Genomic DNA, 25,303 nt, shown 5'->3' with positions numbered 1-25,303 from the left:
GGCAAATGTCAACTGACTAACCTCAAGAAAATAAGAGAAAACATCTATTACACCTACCATTCTCAGAGACATATTGGTTATTTAGCATTCTTATCATTGATAGGTTCTCTCTGGTGGTCGAATCCTAGCATTGACCAGTGCACAAATCAGTGACACAGGAAGGTACACCTGCGTGGCAGTGAATGCTGCTGGAGAAAAACAAAGGGACATTGACCTCCGAGTATATGGTGAGACATTTTAGTAATTAATTTTGCTCTGATAGACATGTATTTGGGTCCTAAAATCATTGAGAAAGTTAAGGGAAGTTGTTGACAATAAAGAACAATGAACCTTAGAAATGATATTACAGGATCAATTCAAATCAGATTCTCTTTCTGCCTTATATCTGACTTTGGACGATTTTCCTTTTTTAAAGTTCTGAGAAAGTAAAATGCACACAGCCAGCATGTAGGGTGTTGGTTTTATAGAGTACTCTGAAAACCATGACTGTGGATAGCAGCTCTGCCATTTAGAAGAGATAATCTTCTCATTGAAGCAAGTATCTGTTCAAGTAGCTCTCTTCATTCATTCTACTCAAAGCCATGCTTTTATTACTTTCTAATTATTTGTAATCAGCATATTTGTGATCAATACTATGTTTGTGCATTAAGGGCTCTTTGAGAAGCAAAAAGTTAATATAAATGTAGGCAAAATTTAAGTTTTTCCCACTCTCAATGCTGCCCACAATGATCACAAAAGGAAATACCCGATCCCATCACAGCAAAAGAGCCCCAGAAGAAAGTTGGGGCCTCTTGATCTCCGTTTATATATTGTGCTTGTCTATCCACATTCCAGTATACCTTTACATTCAGAACTCTTTTAGACTTTTTTCTGTGGCTTATTTGCATTATATTCCTTAGTTCACGGAATAATGAAATTATTTCTTTTATGACCTCTTGAAGAGTTTCTGTTTAATGCAGAATGCAAGCCTTCTCCTTAAAGTCCTACCTCACTTCCAAATAATTCATTCCTTTCTGAAATATATTACCTTTTTAAAAAATTTTACCTCCAGACAATGTGGACCATGTTGTCTTTTCTTATATGTTTGCCAATGTAAATGTAATGATCACAACTAACATATATTGTTACATAATGTTTTAGCAAAAAGACCCCTTGTTATGGATATCATACATATTTAATGAAAGTAAAAGTTTTAGTTGGCATTGGTACACTACCAAAGGGTTCTCTATGCTCTTTCTTTTTTGTTGCTATTGCAATTGACATGAGTTCACATCCAGCCTCCAGATTTGCTTAGGTATTTGAGGTAACAGATAGGTCTATAATGCCCAACCCCAGGAATTTTAACTCCTTCCCTGAATTGAGTCGCTTTTATGCTTTATGAAGAACTGGAAAGTTTCTATTCTAAAATATCCTTTGAGACTGATTCATCAATTAATCAAGTGTGTAACACAGTAGTTCTTCAGTCATTAGGAAGCAAGCAGAGGGGTGACATTGGTCTTGACAGGGTTTTAGTCAACACAGAAATCTGAGATGGTCTCCTTACATTTCTACACTGGCTAGTGTCAAGAATGAACTTGGGAGATGATAAAGAGTTGATATTTCCCAGGAATTACAGAAACATGCATCACTATTCCTTATCATTTGCTAAGATACTTCTATACTACTTTCTTAGGCTGAAAATCAGTATCTTTCTCTGATATAAAAGTCAAATGGCTAGCTGATATATACGTTTGGGAATGTTTATATGTGTTAAGCCATTGAAATATACATGCAGCAAGCTGCTGAAAAAGTATAAAAGTAAAACAGGTTTTTAATCTAAAATCAGTGTCCAATCTGTATTTCACTATTAGTATTATTTCCATAAATTATATTTTTATATTTGTAGTAGTAACCTTGGTGATGTGTGTCTAATTAGAGCCTAATGAATGTTAATTCCCAGAGATAAATCACCTTCAGATTTACACTGGGGGGTGTGGTGGTGGTGGGGGGTGGAATAGGAGAAGTAGACAGTAGGCAAAGTAGTTTTTCCTACAATTATGAGTAGTTTGTTAAAATTTTTCTCCCTGGTATAATTCAGAGTATGTTTTGCCATACCCTGAGATATTGAAACAAGAGAATTGAGTTTTTAAAAGATTTGGATTCATATAGTACCTTTTCTTTAAACTTAAGCTTAGAGAACTTTCCTGGAGATCATACATTCTTCAGCTTCCCAGCAATGACAACCCTATGACAACTCTGATTTTAGTAATTAAATTTAACAAACATAACACTTAGGATGAGAAACAGGTCCAGAACACATCCCTTCCTAAGCAACATAACCACAAAGCAAAATAGGGATAACATCTAAGGAAGCTGAGGATCTAAAGGGTAGAACCCTTGTTCGCTTCTCAGACTAAACAAAAACTTGGAAATGAGAGACAGGACAAAAAAAAAAAATACATGTTTTGGTAATATATATCCTCGGCTATAATTAGATTTGCTTCAGTTTTTATCCCTTAAACAAATACTCCATTGTTTTTGCATTTTTTCCTCTCATTTAAAAAATCTGGTTTCCTTTTGAACTTGATTCAACTCATTTAGTGTAAAAAAGAAAGTAACTGAAGGAAAATATATTTGGAAATGAATTAGCATTCTGTAGTCTTGAATTGTTTCCGACTTTCACTTCTGCAGTCATAATGAACTCATGCTGTTTTGTAGATTCTACAAATAATCTAAGACAAACATTTTTATACAGTTACGGTACTTTTTTATTCAATGAGGCCAAACTTTACCTAAAATTATTTGCAAGATGTGAAATCAGCTATTCTATTTAGGGCTTCCTGAGTGCTAGGACTTGTGAATCTGTTTTCATGGCATCTTTAGAAAGTGGCACTAATTAGGCCGGGCTCAGTGGCTCACGCCTATAATCCCAGCACTTTGGGAAGCCAAGGCAGGTGGATCGCCTGAGGTCAGGAGTTCGAGACCAGCCTGGTCAACATGGTGAAACCCCGTCTCTACTAAAAATACCAAAAAAAAAAAAAAAAAAAAAAATTAGCCAGTTGTGGTGGCACATGCCTGCAATCCCAGCTATTTGGGAGGCTGAGGCAAGAGAATTGCTTGAACCTGGGAGGCAGAGGTTGCAGTGAGCCGAGACTGTGCCATTGTACTCCAGCCTGGGCAACAAGAGCAAAACACTTTCTCAAAAAAAAAAAAAAGGAAAGAAAGTGGCACTAATTGTGCTCACTTTGCTATTTTTATAGTAGTTTTAATCTCAAACAGACTAATCATGTATCTTTTATCGAATGTGTCACACATCAAAATTGTCAGTGTTTTCTGTTTCTCAGATTACTTTAAACTTATCAAGAGCCAGATGTCTGTGTGTACTACTAAATTTAGCAGAAGGAACATCATGAATCTCTGCACAAATGCTCCATTGGTCAGTCTCTGCCATTGTGTAGTATGTTTCTTCCTTCAGCATCAATTTCTTTGAGTTTAACATAAGTCCTGCACCCCAAAACAGCGCATGGAAGTGCTCTTTAGTTCATACCCTTTCCCTCTGTAGCAGACATAGTAACAGAGAAACCTCATGGTTACAGAGGCATAATACTACTACTATAGTCAAAGTCTATTGCCTTCTTTATCTTGCCACATGCTGATGCTGATGGAGTATCAAGCTTGAAACAATGGCTGATAAATGATAATAATATTTTTACCACAAAAATCCTGTTTCTACCAAAACATTTTAGTACAACTTAACCTTTTTTTGTAGTTAAAAAAAAAATGCTACAAATATGGCAAATTTTCTATAGCCCTGCATAGTGATGGGATTTCGTGAGAAATGGCCAAGGAAATTCCCCTCTATGCTTTGTTGGAGTGCCCTTTTATAACAGGCCTAATTTCATCATTAGTTTGTGTTTCTGAATAATTATATATACAGGCCTGAAAGAGTCCTTGAGAAGTTATGGAGCCCACCCTCTCATTCTTGGCAGGACTGTACCTAAACCATCTAAGATAAATGATTGTTTACTGTATTCTTTAATACACCCAAGGGAAAGAGATTTCTTAAACTTTTCAGAAAACACATTTCAGCATCTAAGGAGCTTTATATAGCCAGGGAATCCTAATTTTAATCTCATTAAAATTTCCACTTATTTCCTCTTATGCAATTGTGAGTATGTTGTGCAGCTGGTCGTTGAATTGATTTGTTCTTTATTCTGTCACCATGGAAAACCAAAAAGAACACTAAACTGCAAGTCAGAAGGCTCCTAACTTTACCACCAATTAACCATATTATTTTGCACAAGCTATTATCTGACACCAATTTTATGTTTTGCACACTGCGAGATGGGACTGGATGAGCTCTATGATATCCTCCAACTATTTTTTAATGTTGCCTCTGTGACTATGACATCTATTTCTTTTGCAAAAATTACAAATAAATATTGGAGGTGGATTCACTCTTAGCTTATTGTTTCTAAAATATTTCATGAGTGATTTGTTACTTTGAAAACCTTACGCGGTAACATCTAGTTCTAAAAGTTTCTTATTTGGGCACTTGATGAGAACTTCCTGTTCTAAACGTTTTTTAAATAAAAAGTGAGAAGCATTGTTCAACAAGAATACATTAATCAGTGATCTACTAGTACTTGATTCTGAACCAAGTGATGCAAAAGGGTATGTTAGAATGATTGTGATCCTACATCTTAAAAGAACCAATAAAGGTATTCAGTATATGTCCTGATAATTAATGAATATAAATAGTGTGCTGGCCTGTTTTATCCTGAAAGAAAACCCGTCTTTCATGTAGTTCCACCAAATATTATGGGAGAAGAACAGAATGTCTCTGTCCTCATTAGCCAAGCTGTGGAGTTACTATGTCAAAGCGATGCTATTCCCCCACCTATTCTTACTTGGTTAAAAGACGGCCACCCCTTGCTGAAGAAACCAGGCCTCAGTATATCTGAAAATGGAAGTGTGTTAAAGGTAAGGATATGGATTCATTTATTTTATCTTATGTTATTGTAAGTTCATGGTTTTGGTACTACCCCTATTTAGCGTGCCTGTCTTTCACAGGTGTTGGACTAATTTTCTCTTACAAAATTCTAGGAACCCTTTTATTGATGAGGTTTGTAATATTTTTAAATTTTGTGCTTAGTGAGATTCAATTATGTGTCATCCATATCCAGAAACGATCTCAAAAAATGCTTCCAGGAAAATATCTTAGAAATAATCCAAGGTGTGCCTCACCTTCAGTCTTCCAGCCAATCACCAAGTGCCCATTTTAGGTGCTCTGGACAAAGATGCAAAAAGTCATGGTGGTTCACACCTGATCCCAACACTTTGGGAGGCCAAGGTAGGCAGATCACTTAAGGTCAGGAGTTCAAGAGAAGCCCAGTCAACATGGTGAAACCCTGTCTTTACTAAAAATACAAAAATTAGCCTGGCATGGTGGCATGCACCTGTAATCTCAGCTACTTGGGAGGCTGAGGCAAGACAGCTGCCTGAACCCGGGAGGTGCAGGTTGCAGTGAGCTGAGATCACACCACTGCACTCCAGCCTGGGTGACAGAGCAAGACTTTGTCTCAAAAAAAAAAAAAGAAATGCAAATAAGCATGACACACTTCATGTCCTTGATGTCTTCCAACCTCATGTAAATACATAAAAAATTAACAATTTAGTTGAAAAATGCAACGAGTACTATAGTCTGAGTCAATTACCAAGTGGATGGTACAGATAATACATTTTGGGGGGTGGCAAAAGATGGGGCTCTTGTTGCCAGGATTAGTCTTAAAAGACTACTTAGTGTTTTAGAGGTAGATGAGATAAAAGGCAAGGGAAGCAAGTCGGGTAGTTTGGCTCAAGCAGAGAATTTAACAAAGTGAATATTTGGAAATAATGTTGAAAAGGTTGATTTGAATGAAATAAAGTGTGACATTGAAAGTCAGCCTAAGGAATTCGGATTCAGGAGGACAGAAGACTGCCGAATGTTTATAACATCCTCATAATAACCCAACTGAGAAATCAAAAGACCAGCTAAGTAATCTGCCTACAGTTACTGAAAGACAGAAATTGGATTAGAACACCGGGAGTATGGCTTCAGAACCCGTGCTACTAACCACCACATAGCCTCTTGCTAAAGGAAGGTTTATTACTGATAAACAAAGAGTCTTGAGAAATAGATGGCAGACAGTAAGCTGGGCAGCTTACCTAAGGAAGACAGAAGCATGGGGTTGAGTGAAAGGGAGCGTGAAGGAGTATGTTAGAGGCAGAGGATGGAGATCTTGGGTATTATGATTGTATAACAACGGAGCTGGGTGAGAAAGGAAAGACCAGAATCACTGATGAAAGAAAGAGGGATGAACTAATTGAACTACACAAGAAAAAAAAAAAGAAGAAGAAGAAAAGTCATTGTCCATTCGCAGGGGCAGAGCCTAGCATTCTAGAAAGCATGCGGTAAAATTCCCAAACCTTAACTCTGACGAAATGACAGAGGTAGACAATTGCATAAATGCAAATCTCAGTGAGTACAGAAGTTTGTCCCATTGAGGGGTTTAGGGAGAAGATCAGAGAAATGAAAACTTTTTTGGAATGCAATTCTTATTAGTCAGTTAAAAGTATCTTACCTACGCACTACCATTCACACACATCTCTAACAAAATCAAGTAATAGAATCTTGCCATTTTGTTTTGCCTGGTACACACTAGGTGCTCAATAAATATTAATCCCTCCTCTCTATTATTCCCTCCCCGACTCTTTCTATGAGACATGCAGGCCTGTGCATACTGACCTTAAGGACTTGGAACCCCAGATTTGAGTGAGCCTGCCACGAATTATGTGACTCTGAGCAATTTAGATATCTTAATTGATTGAGTTTCCTTATCTGTAAAATGAGGAGGTTGGATTTTATTTCCTCTTTCAAGTCTAATATTCTTAGGTTCTCCATGTGTTCTTTTAGCTAATTCCATCTCTATTGTTCACACCAATTGATTAATAAATGTTTATTGACTGCCTTCTGTGCACCCCTCTAAGCGAAATACTTCAAATGATCACTCTAACATCAGTGATCATTGAATGTTTTAGAAATTATTGATTGCAAACTTAGTTGGCAATAAGTCACATACTGCTTGTTGTGTCTTTTGTATTGTCTTGTATTATTATATATTATTTATTATTAAATTCTTTTTTATGTTCACATCCTTTATATTCTCAACTAGATTGCAAACTTAAATCAGAAACTATATGTGACATTATATCTGTTTATGTCTTCTACCTACAGTACCTAGTACAAGTGCTGTAATAACTGCAAATGGTCAATGGATGAATGAGCATTGATGCATGTTGTACATAAATACATGAAAAATATTTACTGATACTAATTCATCTACCAAGCAACAAACTGGATACTAGGAGAATGAGGCTAATGTAATGTAATACTTAGCTTAAAGAAGCTTACAGACCCAGCATGGGAGAAAGATATATTACTGGTCTCAAGAATAAGGCTGTTATTTTACTGGACAGTTTCCTGGATGTATAAGGATTTCATATTTTAAAGTCTTAAATTACTTCAACAGAAATAGTACCTTTTCATTATTTTTTTCTGAATTATATTTAAAAAGCTGTTCTAGACCCTCAACCCCTAATATAAACCAGATTAAAATAAGGTATGGCATAGATGAAAATGGTTGAACCTTGTTGTGTTGAAACTGGGTGATGGGCATATAGCCATTTATATTGCTATTTTCTCTATTTTTGATATCTTTGTAAATCTTCAGAATAAAAATAATAGATCACAAATAGTATTAATTTTAAAAACCTCAAGTGAAATAGAAAGTGTGATTTCAAAGGATGATTTTGTTTTCAGATTGAAGATGCTCAGGTTCAAGACACTGGTCGTTACACTTGTGAAGCAACAAATGTTGCTGGAAAAACTGAAAAAAATTACAATGTCAATATTTGGGGTAAGTGTAATCAGCTCTTGAAAGCAAATGATGCAGGCTGTGGTTTTTGTGTCACTTAAAATGACATTCATCCATGTAACTAAAACTGATTATAATAGGTAGATGAACAACAATTAGTACATTTACATGGTTCTGAACTGTCCTGGGTATCAGTTCGTATGACTACTTCGAGAGAAACTCTAGATGAACTTTCTTGTAACTTTGATGTTGAAGGATTCTCCTCATCTGCCTGAGTAACATGCCCTTTGTCTTCCACAGCCAGCGTCTCGTAATGATTGGGCCTTCTCTAGTAACTAGTGGTGGGTTCGTCAATGGAAAGAAAATAAGCCAAAAAGCCAAATTATATATGTGAACTATGTGTGTATGTGAGAGAAAGAACACAGGTGCTTGCGTGGTGGGAGATAGGATTACCATGATAATCAGGGAGAAAAGCTATTCTCAGTTGAAATTTTACCGTTTGTTACTAATTAAGGTAATTCTTATAGTCACAACTTGAGCCTCAGCTGTGGCTATCAACTAAAAAGCATTCCCATTTCCAGCATATTCACCTGTATTTCGCATACTTTAAAAAACTCATTTATAATGTATTCATTTGTGTGGTGGGAGATTGGATTACTATAATAACCAGGGAGAAAAGCTATTCTCAGCTGAAATTTTACCATTTGTTACTAATTAAGATAATTCTTACAGTCACAACTTTTGCTTCAGCTGTGGCTATCAGCTAAAAACCATTCCCATTTCCTGTATTTTAAAATACATTCACCTGTATTTTACCTACTTTAAAAAACTCATAACTTAATAAGCCCTCTTCATTTTGATTGTAGTTGTTTAAACTTTTTAATTATTGAAATTATAAGCTGAATTTACCTTTGATTTATAGTTTATTCACAAACATTTTTTAAATAAAAATAAAACTGGATGAAATAACTTTATTCCAATGGAGAAGAAATACTCTTTAAAATTTTGAAAGCATGCACTGATGTAGAAAATGACTTATTAATAAATGACTATCATTGTTAAAAAACCCTTCAGGCAGGTTATGAGAAACGCTATTATACACCCTGTAAAATTTACTATTAAATAGTAAAAGTTACTATATGGTAAATTGATTTCATTATATACCACTTATATGTCGTTAACTTCTGTTCCTGCCTCTTTTTACCCATTTTCCCTCTCCATTTTCCCTTCCCTTCCATCCTCATTTCTTTCAAATGGGAAAAATATTTATTATTTATGTGTAGTTCATTTATTCAATAATTTAATATTTTTATCTAGTTCCCAATATGGACAAGACACTAGACTAAGTGTTATCAAGTAAAGATGACAAAAAAGAAAAAAGAAAAATTAGGAGTGATGATCAATTAGAAACTGAGGTGAAGAATTCCTTTTTCATATGTGATATTTGAGGTACCTGTGGACTATGTGAAGCTGTCCGCCCTGCAGCCAGAAATACAAGTCTATCATTTAGGGGAGATAAGAGTGAAAAACATAAGGTTGCAGACATAACTATATAGGTAGCAGATGAAATCACTTGGAGAAGGTAAAAAGAATGTATACAGAAGAGTACTAGATAGGATGGCTCTCAGGTGTACCATATAAGAAGAGAGCTAGTAAAAGAAACTCTAGATAAGAAACTGAGAAGGAAGAGCCTGAGAGGTCAGAGGAAAACCCAGTAAAAAATGTATCATGGAAACTATTGACAATGTTGTTCTCAGAAGAACACAAGTAAGTTTGATATGGATGAATGGATGAGTGAATGAGTAATATTACATATTGCAGAGAAGTCAAATTAAACTAAAAAAACATACTTTACCAATATGCAGACCAGTACCTCTTAAGGAAAAGCAATGTAATAGTGGAAAGCAGAATGCAGTAGGTATAAGAATGAATGATAAGGGAGAAAGTTGAGACATCAAAGATAGATTCACTAAAAAAAATACTTACAGTATGCTTCCATCTTCTAGGCGCTATGTCATGTGTGGACATAGAGCAATTAGTGAGAAAGACAATGATGTTGTTCTAACAGAACTTATAGTTGGCTGGTGGAGAAATTTCTTTAAATAGTCAAAATTAAAATTAAACCTCCTAAGAGCTATCATAGGTGGTTATGTAGAAAAGCATATGAGAAATGTTTAACTGAGCCCTTAAGGATGCTCAGGCATTAACTCTGTGAAGAGGGTAAAAGCAATGCAAAGCCCTGGATAATACTGTCTGTATTCAATGAGCTTAATATTCTTCACTATGGAGCCTAGTGTGATGCGAGGAGAGAGAGGAGATATTAGGTAAAAAGGTAAAAATAGGCATATTGAAGAAGGCCTCTTAAATCAATTTAAAACGTATAGATTTGATTCTAAAGGTGATAGAATAAACTAAACAGATTTTAAAAAGGACCGGATGCTCAGGTCTGTATTTTAGATGAAAGCAGACATATTTAATAAATTGAATCAACATGGTTCAGTTGATTAGATGAAGTTTGGAAACAAGAAGAGTAAAGGATGGATGTCTGTGTGGCTTAGCCGACTGGGCCATGAGGATAATAGTGTCCTTTTCTCAGAGAAGGAACAAAGAGGGCTCAGTTCAGTTTTGGACAAGTCAAATTTGACAATGCTTCTAAGGCATCCAACTTGAGATGTTAAGTAGTTAGTTGGATATAAAAGTCTAGACCTCAGATATAGATATAGATTTTCAAGTATTTGTATTAATGAGAAGCCCTGGGGGTAGAGAAGGGTAGAGTTTAGAATGGAGATCATAAATTTATAGTAGTGACAATCTATGCAATTGTGTCATTTTCTTTTGGAACTTTCAGTTTGTGGTATCAGTGACAGAGTAAACTGTAGGATTCATCCAGAGTAAGGGTATTGACAAATAAGAAGGGCAAAGGTACAAGGCAGTTGAGAATATTGACAAAGGAACAGCTGAAATTATTGATTATGAAATCTACGCTGAGTAGAGAAGTCGGTAAACAGAAGAATAGGCAGCTGGATAGGGGGACTTCTGAGAAGTGAAAACACTTGAGATTCAATTAAGTCAATGGGAATTGACTTGAGAATTGGGAATAATTGAGAGAAAAAAGAACAGAGAAGTTGTCAGAAAGAGGCCTAAATTTATAAACTTACAAGAGGAATGTTCTAGATGATGGGAAGAGCCATGGTATGGCTTCTGATGGAAAATGGGATGGGTATATCAATAACTGAGTAGACAGAGTATTTAGACTGGTTATACATGTGGATGTTGGGTTCATACAGAGTGATGGTAGGACTTAGTATGAGAAGTATAAGAACACATATCAGACTGTTCAGTGAATAAAGGAAGAATGACAGGTTTACAGATGGGATTTAAAAAAAAAAAAGAGAGAGAGAGAGAGAGAGAGAAATAAATTGGTTATATGAGCCTCAAAGGAATAGAGGCTTTTACATGGGATGGTTGAACAATGACCAGAAGCCGCACTAGGGGTGCAAGAGGATTCTCCCACTCCTCAACTCTCAGGAGTTTGGAAGAACAAGCCATCTACCAGCTGACAGTCCTGCAGCCAAAGAAGTGTCCTCAAGGAGAGTTCAGCCAGCAACTGCAGACTCCAGCGCCTTTGAGAAAATCTTGGGTAGTCAGTATTCACTTTGGAGGTTCCAGGGTGAAGCTGTAGGCCAGTAGAGAAGCAGACTGTGCAATCTGAAATAGGTAATATGTCCTTTCTTTAGACAAAACCCCTTGCCTCTGTTCTTTAGTATATGTTATATGCCTTATGTTTCCTGTTCTGTTCACTATTTGAGATATCAAAGCTAGCTAGGCAACAGTGACTGGGCTAAGTTTAAACTTGGTAGGTACTTTAGCTTTTTGATGCAAGGTGTCTAAATATCTTGCATCAAGTATACATTTTATAATAGCTAAATATATGAGCTAACATATTTTGTAAGTTATGATAAAGTAGCTTCTCTTTATGCCATTCTGAATATTTTGATAAATTTCTATCTGTGTACATGGGAAGTCTGCTATTAGCTATTTATGCTACATCTTACAGGTGACTTTTAATTTGATGTTGATGTCAACCTCATATGCCAATTTCTTCATTATGTCATTTGAGTAGAAGCCTTTTATCTTACATGTAAACTGTTAGGAAAATTCTATATGAAATGAGTGGAAAAATAATATTTTTATTTTTTTCCAGTCCCCCCAAATATTGGTGGTTCTGATGAACTTACTCAACTTACAGTCATTGAAGGGAATCTCATTAGTCTGTTGTGTGAGTCAAGTGGCATTCCACCCCCAAATCTCATTTGGAAGAAGAAAGGTCAGTTTTCATCCTTGAAATTTATAAAATTAAATGAAAATAGAAGATGGATATTGACTTTGTTTGACAAATGTGTTAGATTATAAACAAATTTTCCTGGGGTTTGCATACTAAATGCTAGACAGCAAAATTGCTTTATATTAAATGTGCAACATGTGATCCTTCTACACTACCCAGCTGAAATTTTTTTAAGACTGTTAACTCCTCCCTAGAAAAAAAAAAATTCTGCATTAATTGATTATTTTTGAATCAAATGCATTATAGGGCAGCTATAAACATTGAGAATGCACCATTCAGGAACTACATTTTCTTCTTTAAAATAAGTTTTAAACTTCCTGGGTGATTGGTTCAGTCATACCCCAAACCTCAGCATCACACAATACATCCATGTAATAAACCTGCACCTGTACCTCCTGAATATAAAATAAAAGTTGATATTATTAAAAAGTAACATTTTTTCTCTGTGACAGTTTTCAATGTACATTAAGAATGAATTCTGTGTTTGAACAGATTTTCAATTTATTTATCAACAGCTCCTTAAGCCCACTAAGTAGCAGAAAGATTATTTAAATTTTTAGTTCATTTAAATATTAGTGCTCCTTCATTTTACACTAGGGCAGGATTATTTTACAGTGTCATTTGCCTTTTATATACTTGAACTAAGTAAACAAGTATCATATTTAGTAATGTATACAAAATGCTTTACATTTCTGCCTCATATTCTGCCATTTGGACTTCTTTGCAGGCTCTCCAGTGCTGACTGATTCCATGGGGCGAGTTAGAATTTTATCTGGGGGCAGGCAATTACAAATTTCAATTGCTGAAAAGTCTGATGCGGCACTCTATTCATGTGTGGCATCGAATGTTGCTGGAACTGCAAAGAAAGAATACAGTCTGCAAGTTTACAGTAAGTTGTTGATTAGCCAGGCTTTGGCACAATTTTCTTTTAAATCTTTTCATCCTTCTCATTTACTTTATAAAATATCTTTAATATTCATTCAAAATGGTACGGTTGTAACTATCATATGACACACACATTTAAATTGTGCTGACATAACTGGAGAGCAATTACTTCCTTCTGGCTGTTATTCGGTATTACAGCTGTCCACTCTGCATTAGGTCACCAATGACAGACACATCAGTGTGGCTGTAATTTGTTGGGGGCAGATAGTGGACACATGGAGGGGGAAGGGAGAGCATTTTACCATAGGGGATATTTACAATATGTGAAAACATTTTATTTTAAAGATTATTTTACTTGTATAAGATCTTAGAGTGCTTAAGATAGTTGTATACTCATTTAATATTCACATGAGCTGTTATATAAGACAAAACTGTTGCCTCCATTTTGTGTACGTGGAAATTTCAGCTCCGAGAGGTTTTGTTGGTTGAACAAGGTCATGTGGCTTGTGTGTGGTAGGACCGGCACTAGAACATCGGATTACTGACACGGGCCTACTTTTCTTTCCACACATATATGTATTAGAATTGATCTAATTTTTGTTCCTAGCATCAATGACACGTGAATTCAGCTTCAAACAACAGAATAAATGGCTATAAGTGGCTTAACCAAGTAAAGGTTTATGTTCTCACATAATAAGAAGGCAGAGATTAGCATTAATCACTGGAGTTGGTCAGCGGCTTAATTGTGTCAGCATAGGAGCTCTGGCATTCTACTGATCCCTCCTTCATGGTCTCAAGATGGTAGCTGTTATTGTGGTATCAATTCCACGTGGAAGGCAGGAGGAAGGGAAAGGGCTGGTATCTTTCCCTTTTGTTAGGAGAGCAAAATTTTCCCCAAAATCCGCAGCAGACCTCTATTTAGGTTTTACAGGCCTAAATTCATTCATGTGCTTACCCCAGTTTCCCAACAAGACTGAGAAACCATCTCAGCTTTTCCAACTCATACTGTAAAAGGGAGAAGGAAGAAAGGAGTTAATAACAGACACTGGGTTGTAAGCTAGGCTACTGTATCTATTTTAAATGACTACTAGGAAGACTTACGTAAAGCAGGGCTACAAGTGATAAGTTCAAATATTTGTATAGCTTCTCAAAAGTGGGAAGTTAGTGAACTGTGTCAATAGCTTCATTTTAGGTATGAACCCACTTAAAACACTGGAGAAGAATTCCACCTCTCAGCATAACATCATGTCTGTTAGTCCTGGGTCTTTTCTTTAGTTGTTTATATTTTAACATAAAAATATATTTAAGTTTGGCTGATGAAAATTCCTACGTAAGACTTGAAACAAACATTTCCTATTTTGTTTCTTTTTATCTTCCTCCAACTCTCAGTAAGACCGACCATAACCAACAGTGGCAGCCACCCTACTGAAATTATTGTGACCCGAGGGAAGAGTATCTCCTTGGAGTGTGAGGTGCAGGGTATTCCTCCACCAACAGTGAGTTGGATGAAAGATGGCCGCCCCTTGATCAAGGCAAAGGGAGTGGAAATACTGGATGAAGGTCACATCCTTCAGCTGAAGAACATTCATGTATCTGACACAGGCCGTTATGTGTGTGTTGCTGTGAATGTAGCAGGAATGACTGACAAAAAATATGACTTAAGTGTCCATGGTAAGTAGAAAGAAGCTCAATATGTTCATTTACTGGCTAATATAATCTAACATCCTGGATGGGAGATATAGGCCCCAAGTTATGAAAGTCATTTATTTATAATCCATCATTTTAAACATATATACCTTTTCCTCAGGTCAGTCTCATTTATCCTTCTATGCCTGACCTCACATTATTTACCTTGCTGAAATAAGCACATATTAGATATTCTTTAAGGAAAGCACACAGTAAAGTAGAACATTGTTGTCTTCAAATGCTTTTGGTCTGATGCTGTCCCAAGTAAAATCTCTATTTTATGTTTTCCAAATTAGCTGACTTAACTGGACTTGTATAAAGGTAAGTGCCTTAGAATTTACTGACTCATCATCAGTTGGACATGAGTTATACTGAAGTCAGCTTTAATATTCCAACTCTAATGAGTCATAAATGTCAATAAGAATAGAGCAAACATTGTAAAAGTGTTCCTATTTCTCCACATCCTCTCCAGCACCTATTGTTTCCTGACTTTTTAATGATTGCCATTCTAACTGGTGTGAGATGGTATCTCATTGTGGTTTTGATTTGCATTTCTCTGATGGCCAGTGATGACGAGCATTTTTTCATGTGTCTGTTGGCTGTATGAATGTCTTCTTTTGAGAAATGTCTGTTCAAATGCTTTGCCCACTTTTTGATGGGGTTGTTTGTTTTTTTCTTGTAAATTTGTTTGAGTTCTTTGTAGGTTCTGGATATTAGCCCTTTGTCAGATGAGTAGATTGCAAAAATTTTCTCCCATTCTGTAGGTTGCCTGTTCACTCTGATGGTAGTTTCTTTTGCTGTGCAGAAGCTCTTTAGTTTAATTAGATCCCATTTGTCAATTTTGGCTTTTGTTGCCATTGCTTTTGGTGTTTTAGACATGAAGTCCTTGCCCATGCCTATGTCCTGAATGGTATTACTTAGGTTTTCTTCTAGGGTTTTTATGGTATTAGGTCTAACATTTAAGTCTCTAATCCATCTTGAATTAATTTTCGTATAAGGAGTAAGGAAAGGATGCAGTTTCAGCTTTCTACTTATGGCTAGCCAATTTTCCCAGCACCATTTATTAAATAGGGAATTCTGTCTTCATTTCTTGTTTTTCTCAGGTTTGTCAAAGATCAGATGGCTGTAGATGTGTGGTATTATTTCTGAGGGCTCTGTTCTGTTCCATTGGTCTATATCTCTGTTTTGGTACCAGTACCACACTGTTTTGGTTACTGTAGCCTTGTAGTATAGTTTGAAGTCAGGTAGTGTGATGCCTCCAGTTTTGTTCTTTTGACTTAGGATTGTCTTGGCAATGCGGGCTCTTTTTTGGTTCCATGTGAACTTTAAAGCAGTTTTTTCCAATTCTGTGAAGAAAGTTGTTGGTAGCTTGATTGGGATGACATTGAATCTATGGTGGGATTGTAAACTAGTTCAACCATTGTGGAAAACAGTATGGCGATTCCTCAAGGATCTAGAACTAGATGTACCATATGACCCAGCCATCCCATTACTGGGTATATACCCAAAGGATTATAAATCATGCTACTATAAAGACACATGCACACGTATGTTTATTGCAGCACTATTCACAATAGCAAAGACTTAGAATCAACCCAGATTTCCATCAGTGACAGACTGGATTAAGAAAATGTGGCACATATACACCATGGAATACTATGCAGCCATAAAAAAGGATGAGTTCATGTCCTTTGTAGGGACATGGATGCAGCTGGAAACCGTCATTCTGAGCGAACTATCACAAGAACAGAAAACCAAACACCGCATGTTCTCACTCATAGGTGGGAATTGAACAGTGAGATCTCTTGGGCACAGGAAGGGGAAACTCACACACCGGGGCCTATTGGGGGGTGGGAGGGATGGCATTGGGAGTTATACCTGATGTAAATGACGAGTTGATGGGTGCAGCACACCGACATGGCACATATATACCTATGTAACAAACCTGCATGTTGTTCACATGTACCCTAGAACTTAAAGTATAATAATAATAAAAAGAATAGACCAAACATACACATACATAGGGACAATGACTTAGATGTGTACATTTTGAACTATAATTTTTATAGCTATAGAAACAATGGTAAATTTAATGGACACAGATCTTGTAACTTGCCCTCAGTTAAGACACACATGAAGTTCAGTGTTAATATCCTGTAGTTTGCAGCCAATGTGTGTGCCAAAGCTATAGGAATCACAACACAAAAGGGAAGATGAATTAATCTTAAGTACTTTTTTGTTGGATTACTCTTAATTTTTAGGATTAGATGATTGATTTTTTAGGAAATCTCTATATGTAGGCTATAAATCCGTATCACAAATTTGCAAGAAAAGATGAGTGATTCATATTCACAGTAGCAAAGACATACAATCAGCCTAGGTGCTGATTAATAAATGGTGGATTGGATAAAGAAAATATGGTACATATGCACCATGGAATACTACACAGCCAAAACTCATGTCCTTTGCAGCAACATGAATGTAGCTGGAGGCTGTAATCATCAGTGAATTCATGCAGGAACGGAAAATCAGATGCCCCATATTCTCACTTATAAGTGGGAACTAAATATTGAGTACCCAAAGACATAAACATGGCAACAGTAGACACAGGGGACTATTGAAGGGGAAGGAGGAAAGGAGGCAGGGGTTCAAAAACTAACTCTTGGGTTCTATGCTTACCACCTAGGTGACAGGATCAATCATACCCCAATCCTCAGCATCACAGAATATACCCATGTAACAAACCTGCACATGTATCCCCTTAGTCTAAAATGGAAGTTTAAATTGCAATTTAAAAAAAATCACTCACCACTATTGGAATAACAATATGAAAATAATTTACTGCTAAGATTGAGGAAGAAGTGACATTTTTACTTCCAGGAATATCTCTCTCTCTCTCTCTCTCTCTCTCTCTCACACACACACACACACACACACACACACACACACACACAGAACTGGTTGTTGTGATTGCTTATTTTGCCTACTGTTAATCAGAAAATGGAAGTCTTATTAACCATACACTGTTTAGGATTTGATGTTTGATATACAACATCAGTATATCAAATGTATAGCAGGCAACTAATATTTCCATTCCCCATTTGTTGTATTTTGTCTTACAGCTCCTCCAAGCATCATAGGAAACCACAGGTCACCTGAAAATATCAGTGTGGTAGAAAAGAACTCAGTATCCTTGACTTGTGAAGCTTCTGGAATTCCCCTGCCTTCCATAACCTGGCTTAAAGATGGATGGCCTGTCAGCCTTAGCAATTCTGTGAGGATTCTCTCAGGTATTAGAAATTCTGGTAGCCTTATAATCTTGTAAGCTTCATGAGGCTACAATTTCTCCTTAATTTCAAGTTTCTCCGTGTTTTTATTGTTTTATTTTTTTAACCTAGCTGCTTACTATAATACTCACTAATCATATTAAGAAAAAAAATTTGAAAGGACGTAAGAAGCTATATGAAAATGGGAAATCTCCAAATATCTCTAGACCCCTTTTAAAAACAAATCTTGGCACTTGCTGATTACTTCAGTCATGGGATGTCAAAGCATTCATGCTACAATGAGCATCAACCAACTTGAAAAGAATTACAGGAAGTGCTGAAATTGAATCCAAAGTCTACAGTGAATCCTAGAATATAAAATACCTCTATATCCAAATATTAATATTTCAACGTATTCATGACTAATCTCAGTTTACATTTCTAAAATGGGATAGTTTCCTATGAGCTAAGACTTTATTGTCAAGAGATATTGATCATATTCCTCATATAATTTTGTGGGAAAATCCAAATAGCTTGTCATTTGTGGATCAATATAAGCGTAGAGAGAGATTTTTAAGGCAAGCCGCATAAATCTGCACTTGGCCCATTTTAGTAATGACTTGGATACAGACTAAGATAATCTTGCCAAGTGTTTGGTTAATAAAAAGCTTAGATACTTAGAAAAATACCTAATGTGTGATTGAAGGCTTCCAAATTCAAACACACCTCATGCTGGAGCTTTTGGGTTAAACCTAACAAGATGAAGGTTAAGTAAGGCTCGTGATGACCCTCTATATAATTACTAATTATGCTAGTTTATGATCTCTTTGCACCTACAGTCAAACCAGTGATGAGATTATGATGAAGTATAGCTTCAGAACTCTTAATATGAAAAGATGTCTGAATTGTGTTAGTTTCTCAGTATGCATTAAAATACGATGTGATTATCCCGACAACAAATGCAATATTTTGCCACATCAATAAACTATATTTTCTCCAATAAGAAAAGCAGGAGATAATTTGCACTATAAACTTAGCAGAACTTATTAGAAAGACAAGAAGAAAGGCTTAATGACAGTATTTTCAGAGAAAAATATGATGGGAAATTATCACATAATGATTAATATATCTGTATTTAACCTGGAGAAATAAATTTTGTGGTGTATTTGGTATATAATCCAAAGTAAATTTAAATATTTGATGAGCCATGGTGTAGAAAGGATTATGTTGTTTTTTTCTAGTTCCAGAGATTAAAAGTAATGTCAGTATATGGAAGATTCTAGGGACTGATTTGTATCTGAATATAAACAACTTAACAGATACTTAGCTTGCTTAAAGTCAAGATGAGCTACTTTACGTGGCAGTAAGCTCCCTTCACCTAAATGTGCTCAAAATTTACCACTACTGAAGGCGTATTCAGAAAAGATTCTTTCCTAGTGCTGGAATTAAGTCTAAAAAACCTAAGTTCCACATGTTTCTTCCCGATCTTGGTTTATAACTGATAGGAGCTTGACGAAGAATGTACATTGCTATTAACCACATTTATTGTCTATAATACTCACTATATTTATGACCTCAGACTAGTTACTTAACTTTGCTAACTTCAGTGTGATCACTTGTAAAGTGATGATAATAGTATTTGCCTCAGGGTTTTTGTAAGGATGAAATGAGATATCTAAAACAGTTAACACAGCACTTGCTTCTATGGAAGAATCCAATACCTGTTTCTTGTTATTGTCATAGACAACCTGGTAAAAGGTTTGTGGTCTGTCTGTCCTGGGAAACTTTCCTATGTCCTTACTATGATGTTTTTACTTTGACAGGACTCTGTCTCTGTTGATCTTAAGAAATACATACTAATGCTGGGAGGTGGAGCTTGCAGTGAGCCAAAGTCACGCCATTCCACTCTAGCCTGGGCTACAGAGCGAGACTCTGTCTCAAAAAAAAAAAAAAGAAAAAAGAAAAAAAGAAAAAAAAATACACACACACACACATATACACTAATGGCAAAGATTGTATTAATATGTGGTTACCAAAGCCTAAACGCATTATCTTCTTGGCTTGAAATTATATTTATCTTTCTGGCTTTTTAAAAAATGTTCAATTGCTAAGAAAGTAGGGACTCTTATTAAATATAGTAAGTGTAGCAGAGCTCCTGGAAGTGAAAAAGGCAAGCTAAAGTGATGTGCTCTAGTTTGTTACAAATTTACAGAAGTGGTGTTTTGGTTTTATCTATCTTTGTTGTGCTTGACTAGCAGCTGGAGATCCCTGAGTGAACACATGATAAGTATTTCACCTTGTGGTGCTGCCAAAGGAGTTATTCAGTTTTACAATCTGAACATGTTGCATTGTGCAATAGATAAATGAGAATCAAATGAATGGCATATGACTTGCTTGGTCTTCAGTCTCCTGTACATGCCTATTTCATTAATATTAGTCCTCCTGAGAATTTAAGTATAGCTTTTCTAAAAGCAGTACTTTGATGAAGACCCTATCATGGTTACGAAGTTATCTGCCAGAAACAGATAACTGCTATAAAAATTTAATAGGTACAAGAAACGTCTCCATATAATTTACTGTCAGAACCCATTTTTGGTTTTCACTGGATTAAGTGAGAAGGCCACAAAACCAAGAGAAAAGGAAGATCATGAAACTTATGAGGCTGAGGTTTGTAGAGCCAGTAGTGATTCATAAAAGTTGTATTGCTTTAGTATTCTCAACTGGAATCATATTATGATCTCACTAATCTGAAGTGGCAGTGAGTGCTTGAATCCTTCCCTAATTGACATAAGTTTTTAAAGCACTTTTACTTCTTAAGTAAACATAATTTCTGTTTACTAATTCAATTGGGGAAAAAAGACTAGATTCAGGTAATTAGCTTTGTTTGTCTAAATAAGATACTAGTAAGTTCACCTTTCAGTAGGTTGAGGATGGGAAAGTTGCTTGTAGAAAAAGTTCAATGTCAGCTTGTGTTTACATAAACAGAAAACAGATTGAATACTCCTGGGAAACAAGACCCAGGTGAATATTTACATGAAAATTTCATGTTAATCATTACACTGTTTTTAGTTCAAATTCAGGGTGCTAAGCAAAAATATACCAGCTAGAAAATTATTACACAATCCAATAAATGAACTACTTCTTTTGTTGGACCTTACTCCTCAAATGGTGCCCAGGACTTTGTTCTCTCAGTGTCTCTTAGTTCTCCGCAGGTTTTGTTTCATCTTATTTGTTGGCTCTTCTGCCTTTATCTTTAGAGTTTCCCTCCAAATTACACCCCCAGTATATCAGAGTTTCACTTTCAGTCTACTTGCATTTCTTAGATGAATATTTCTGCAAACAAAATGTTACATAGATGTTCAAAGTACAAAAAGAAACAAAAGCAGTGTATCACTAGTGCGTGAAGTAACCCCATAACATTTTATATAAATGTAGGATTCCATGAAGCTCAATTGAAAGCTGGTAGTCTTCATTCTCCTATCTTCCTTATATTAGGTTGGTGCAAAAGTAATTGTGGTTTTTGCCGTTGAAAGTAATGGTAATGTATTGATGTCACCCAAATCTGGGTGTCTGGTCTGGTTATCTTTCTGACATTCCCATATTATATGTTCAATGGAAAACTAAGACTATTTTCCCAATCGTCTGATCACAGTTGTCTTTCTAAGCACAAATCGGATCATGATCCCTGTTTGTTTATACACTCCATAGTCTTTCGTGAACACAATAAAATCTAAATTCCTTAGCACAGCATTCACAGGCCCACACAATCTGGCCATACTCCATCAAGCCTCATCTCTTACCATTTTCTCCACCTGCTCTGCTTTTGGTACCACTTCTCACACCGACTTTCTACCTCTGTCTCTTCATTAGCATCCGTATTAGTCTGTTTTCATACTACTATAAAGAAATATTCGAGATTGAGTAATTTATAAAGGTGAGAGGTTTAATTGACTTACATTCTGCATGGCTGGGGAGGCCTCAGGAAACTTACAATCATGGCAGAAGGGGAAGCAGGCACCTTCTTCACAAGACGGCAGAAGAGAGAGTATGTGAAGGGAAGACCTGTCAAATGTTTATGAAACTATTAGATCTCATAGCAACTCACTCACTATCATGAGAACAGCATGGGGGAAACCATTCCCGTGATCCAGTCACCTCCCACCAAGTCCCTCCCTTGACATGTGGGGATTATGGGGATTACAATTCGAGATGACACTTGGGTGGGGTCACAGAGCCAAACCATATCAGCATCTCTCAACTCGTGTGTAAAGTATACTTACCTTTTAAGATCATATTCAAACATCACCTTCTCTGTGAAACAACATTTCTTGCTTGCTGTCATCTAACATTATATATATTTTTTAATCTATTGAACTAGAAGATTTTTCTGAGTTATTTTGTTTTATACAGGTTTAAAATGTGATTTTCGTAAAAGCTTGAAATAAATTCACTTTAAGGGCCTCTAAAGTGTACTGATTAAATTTTTACCTAAATTGAGCATCACTTGGATGGCTTATAAAGTTTCATTTTTCTTTTTAAGTCATCTTAAAAAGATGGTTTGCTTCTGCAGGAGGCAGGATGCTACGGCTGATGCAGACCAGAATGGAAGACGCTGGCCAATATACTTGTGTTGTAAGGAATGCAGCTGGTGAAGAAAGAAAAATCTTTGGGCTTTCAGTATTAGGTACTTATATAGTTTGCAATATCTAGGAAAAAACTTTAATTGCCTTAAATCCTGGAAGCAGAGTTAAAATTTATTTACCACTTGATCTCATACCTGTGTTATTTAGACCCTGGACTGTGACTCTTGGCAAGAATTCAATATTAGAATTGTTTGGAGGCAATCAGGCAATTGTTTGGAGGAATTAAAATGCCTGTTTTAATTCACAATTGCTCAACAATATTCTGAGAGGCTGAATGACTTGTTCAATGTGAATGCATATTAGAGTTATAGTAGAAGAAATAAAAGTCAAATAAATATTCCTGGTGATTTGTTGACATATTTTTATGCAGACTTTATAATTTACATCACAATAAAATTCATTATAATTGGATTTGTGACATATAACTTTAAAAGTAGACTTAATCAAAATAATATTATGACATTCTAGCAGTCAGATAATGAATGTGGATTGGGGGATTTGTTTTGAAGGTTATGACTTAATAAAACCATACATAAATACCTATAAAACAGCAACCTTGCTGTTAAGAGCTGTTGTTTTGTTGTTTTTTTTTCAGTACCACCTCATATTTTGGGTGAAAATACATTGGAAGATGTGAAGGTAAAAGAGAAACAGAGTGTTACGCTGACTTGTGAAGTGACAGGTATGGGGCTCAGCTCTCAGACTTTTGATGCTCCCCCCATTCACTGATAGTCATTGTCTCCACTATATATCTTATTAAATTTTAAAAATATATTTAGGGGGTATAAGTGCAGTTTTGTTACATGGATATATTGAATACTGGTGAAGTCTCAGTGATGGTAAACATTACCCAAGTAGTGTGATACCTATTAGGTAATTTCTCATCTCTCAACCCCTCTCCCACCCCCGCACCCTTCCTAGTCCCCAAGGTCTATTATTTCACTCTTTGTGTGCTAAGTAATTTCTACACATTACTTAGCTCCCATTTGTAAGTTAGAACATATGGTATTTGACTTTTTGTTTATGAGTTACTCCAGTTAAGATAAAGGCCTCCAGTTCCATTCATATTGCTGCAAAAGATATGATTTCATTCTTTTTATGGATAGGTAGCATTTCATGGTGTGTATATATATATATGTGTGTGTATACAGATACGTATCTTTGCTATTGTGAATAGTGCTATGGTAAACATACTAGTGATGGTATCTTTTTGTTATGATTTATTTTCCTTTGGATAGATACTGAGTCCCACTATATATTATTAATCAGTTGAGAAAAAGTCCAGCTACTATAATTGGCATTTGAAATTGAATTCTAGTTCAGTATAGCTGGCAGAAATGTAGGAGGAAACCTTTCAAATTCTGTGGAGACAAAAAGGAGATACCAACAAGAAAGGAAGAAAGAAAGTGAGGGGCGGGGAGGAAGAAAGGGAGGGAGGGAGGAAGGGAAGGAAGAAAAAAGGAAGGAAGGAAGGAAGGAAGGAACGAACTGGTCTTTTCTTTCAGTTCAATAAATCATTCTTTTTTGAAAAATTATTCTGCTTCTACTTATATGTATGTTTATCTTGCCCTACCTTTTTAAATTTTTGTTTCCTTCCCTGTGTTTGTGCCTTCCTTTCCTTTTCCTGTTTACTTAAATTTCATTTCAAAGAAATGGGTAGGAGTTTTGGTGAAAGAATGGCATTATTTCATAGTGGGGATTTTCCAAGAACAATATTGTTACTTTTTGTTAGCATGTTTGAATATTACAAAAGGAATATAGACTAGGAAAAATAAAAATTCTAATACCAGTTTCACCATCTCTACCAGTAAATTGATTTCTTGCATATAATCAAAATAAACACATCTCTAAGAGCATATTTTCAAGGCTGTCTTTTTATTGTAGATGGCCTTGCAGTTTTAAAGTAACAATGAAAGTAGCCCATAACATTTTATGGAAAGCCAGAGTTTTAAGGAAGATTCAATGAGTTTCTTATTTCATTGTTTGTCTGCCTTATGTGAGCAATAAATTTAAATAAGCAGAGAGGGGAATGTTTCCATTTTAAGAAAAGCAGATATAAAGAGTGTGATATTACTTACCCTGTTAATTTTTTCCTAGAAATAATGTAGTAATTAACAACAGTTGCATAGATAACCATTGCCTAAATTTTATAAAATCCTGTCTTCAAGCTAGTATATCATCCTAGCCCTCTTTCCTAACATGACTTGCTTTTATGGTTTTAAAATTTTCAAAGAGTATTTGAATAACTTAAAGCTTAATATTTAACATAGATCTCATTTGAAAACAAAAATACAGGATCTCTTCCTAGAGGCTGTAAATATCAAAGAATGATTAATATATTTATATGTCTACTGATCTGTTCAATATTCTACCATCTGTCTATGATAGAATCCTGGTATGGACTCAAAATATCTGCTTGTTGAATTAAAGGTTTTGCTTTTTTACAGCTTTTTATCAAAAATATAAAATCTTTTTAAAAATTTTTATACGAGGCTGGGTGCAGTGGCTCATGCCTGTAATCTCAGCACTTTGGGAGGCCAAGACGAGCAGATCACAAGGTCAGGAGATCGAGACTATCCTGGC

At 35.8% G+C, this 25,303-nt stretch overlaps 1 protein-coding gene across 7 annotated transcripts in view; it reads left to right on the top strand.

Annotated features, from left to right (window-relative positions):
* HMCN1 (hemicentin 1) overlaps nucleotides 1-25,303 on the top strand; it is a 499,395-nt gene that overhangs the window by 352,092 nt on the left and 122,000 nt on the right. For all 7 annotated transcript variants that reach the window (XR_004179456.1, XM_031657606.1, XM_031657603.1 and 4 more), the window contains 9 exons: nucleotides 104-227; nucleotides 4,787-4,962; nucleotides 7,841-7,937; nucleotides 12,100-12,222; nucleotides 12,968-13,129; nucleotides 14,515-14,796; nucleotides 17,934-18,101; nucleotides 22,648-22,761; nucleotides 23,316-23,402. Coding sequence is in view for 6 of the 7 variants with exons in the window: in XM_031657606.1 (XP_031513466.1) it covers nucleotides 104-227; nucleotides 4,787-4,962; nucleotides 7,841-7,937; nucleotides 12,100-12,222; nucleotides 12,968-13,129; nucleotides 14,515-14,796; nucleotides 17,934-18,101; nucleotides 22,648-22,761; nucleotides 23,316-23,402 (1,333 nt within the window). In the remaining variant the exon portion in view is untranslated. The remainder of the gene's footprint in view (nucleotides 1-103; nucleotides 228-4,786; nucleotides 4,963-7,840; nucleotides 7,938-12,099; nucleotides 12,223-12,967; nucleotides 13,130-14,514; nucleotides 14,797-17,933; nucleotides 18,102-22,647; nucleotides 22,762-23,315; nucleotides 23,403-25,303) is intronic.

Source organism: Papio anubis, chromosome 1 (assembly GCF_008728515.1).
Source record: "Papio anubis isolate 15944 chromosome 1, Panubis1.0, whole genome shotgun sequence".
NCBI lineage: Eukaryota > Metazoa > Chordata > Mammalia > Primates > Cercopithecidae > Papio > Papio anubis.
Note: the sequence above shows the minus strand (reverse complement) of the source record. Positions and strands in the feature narration are given on the sequence as shown.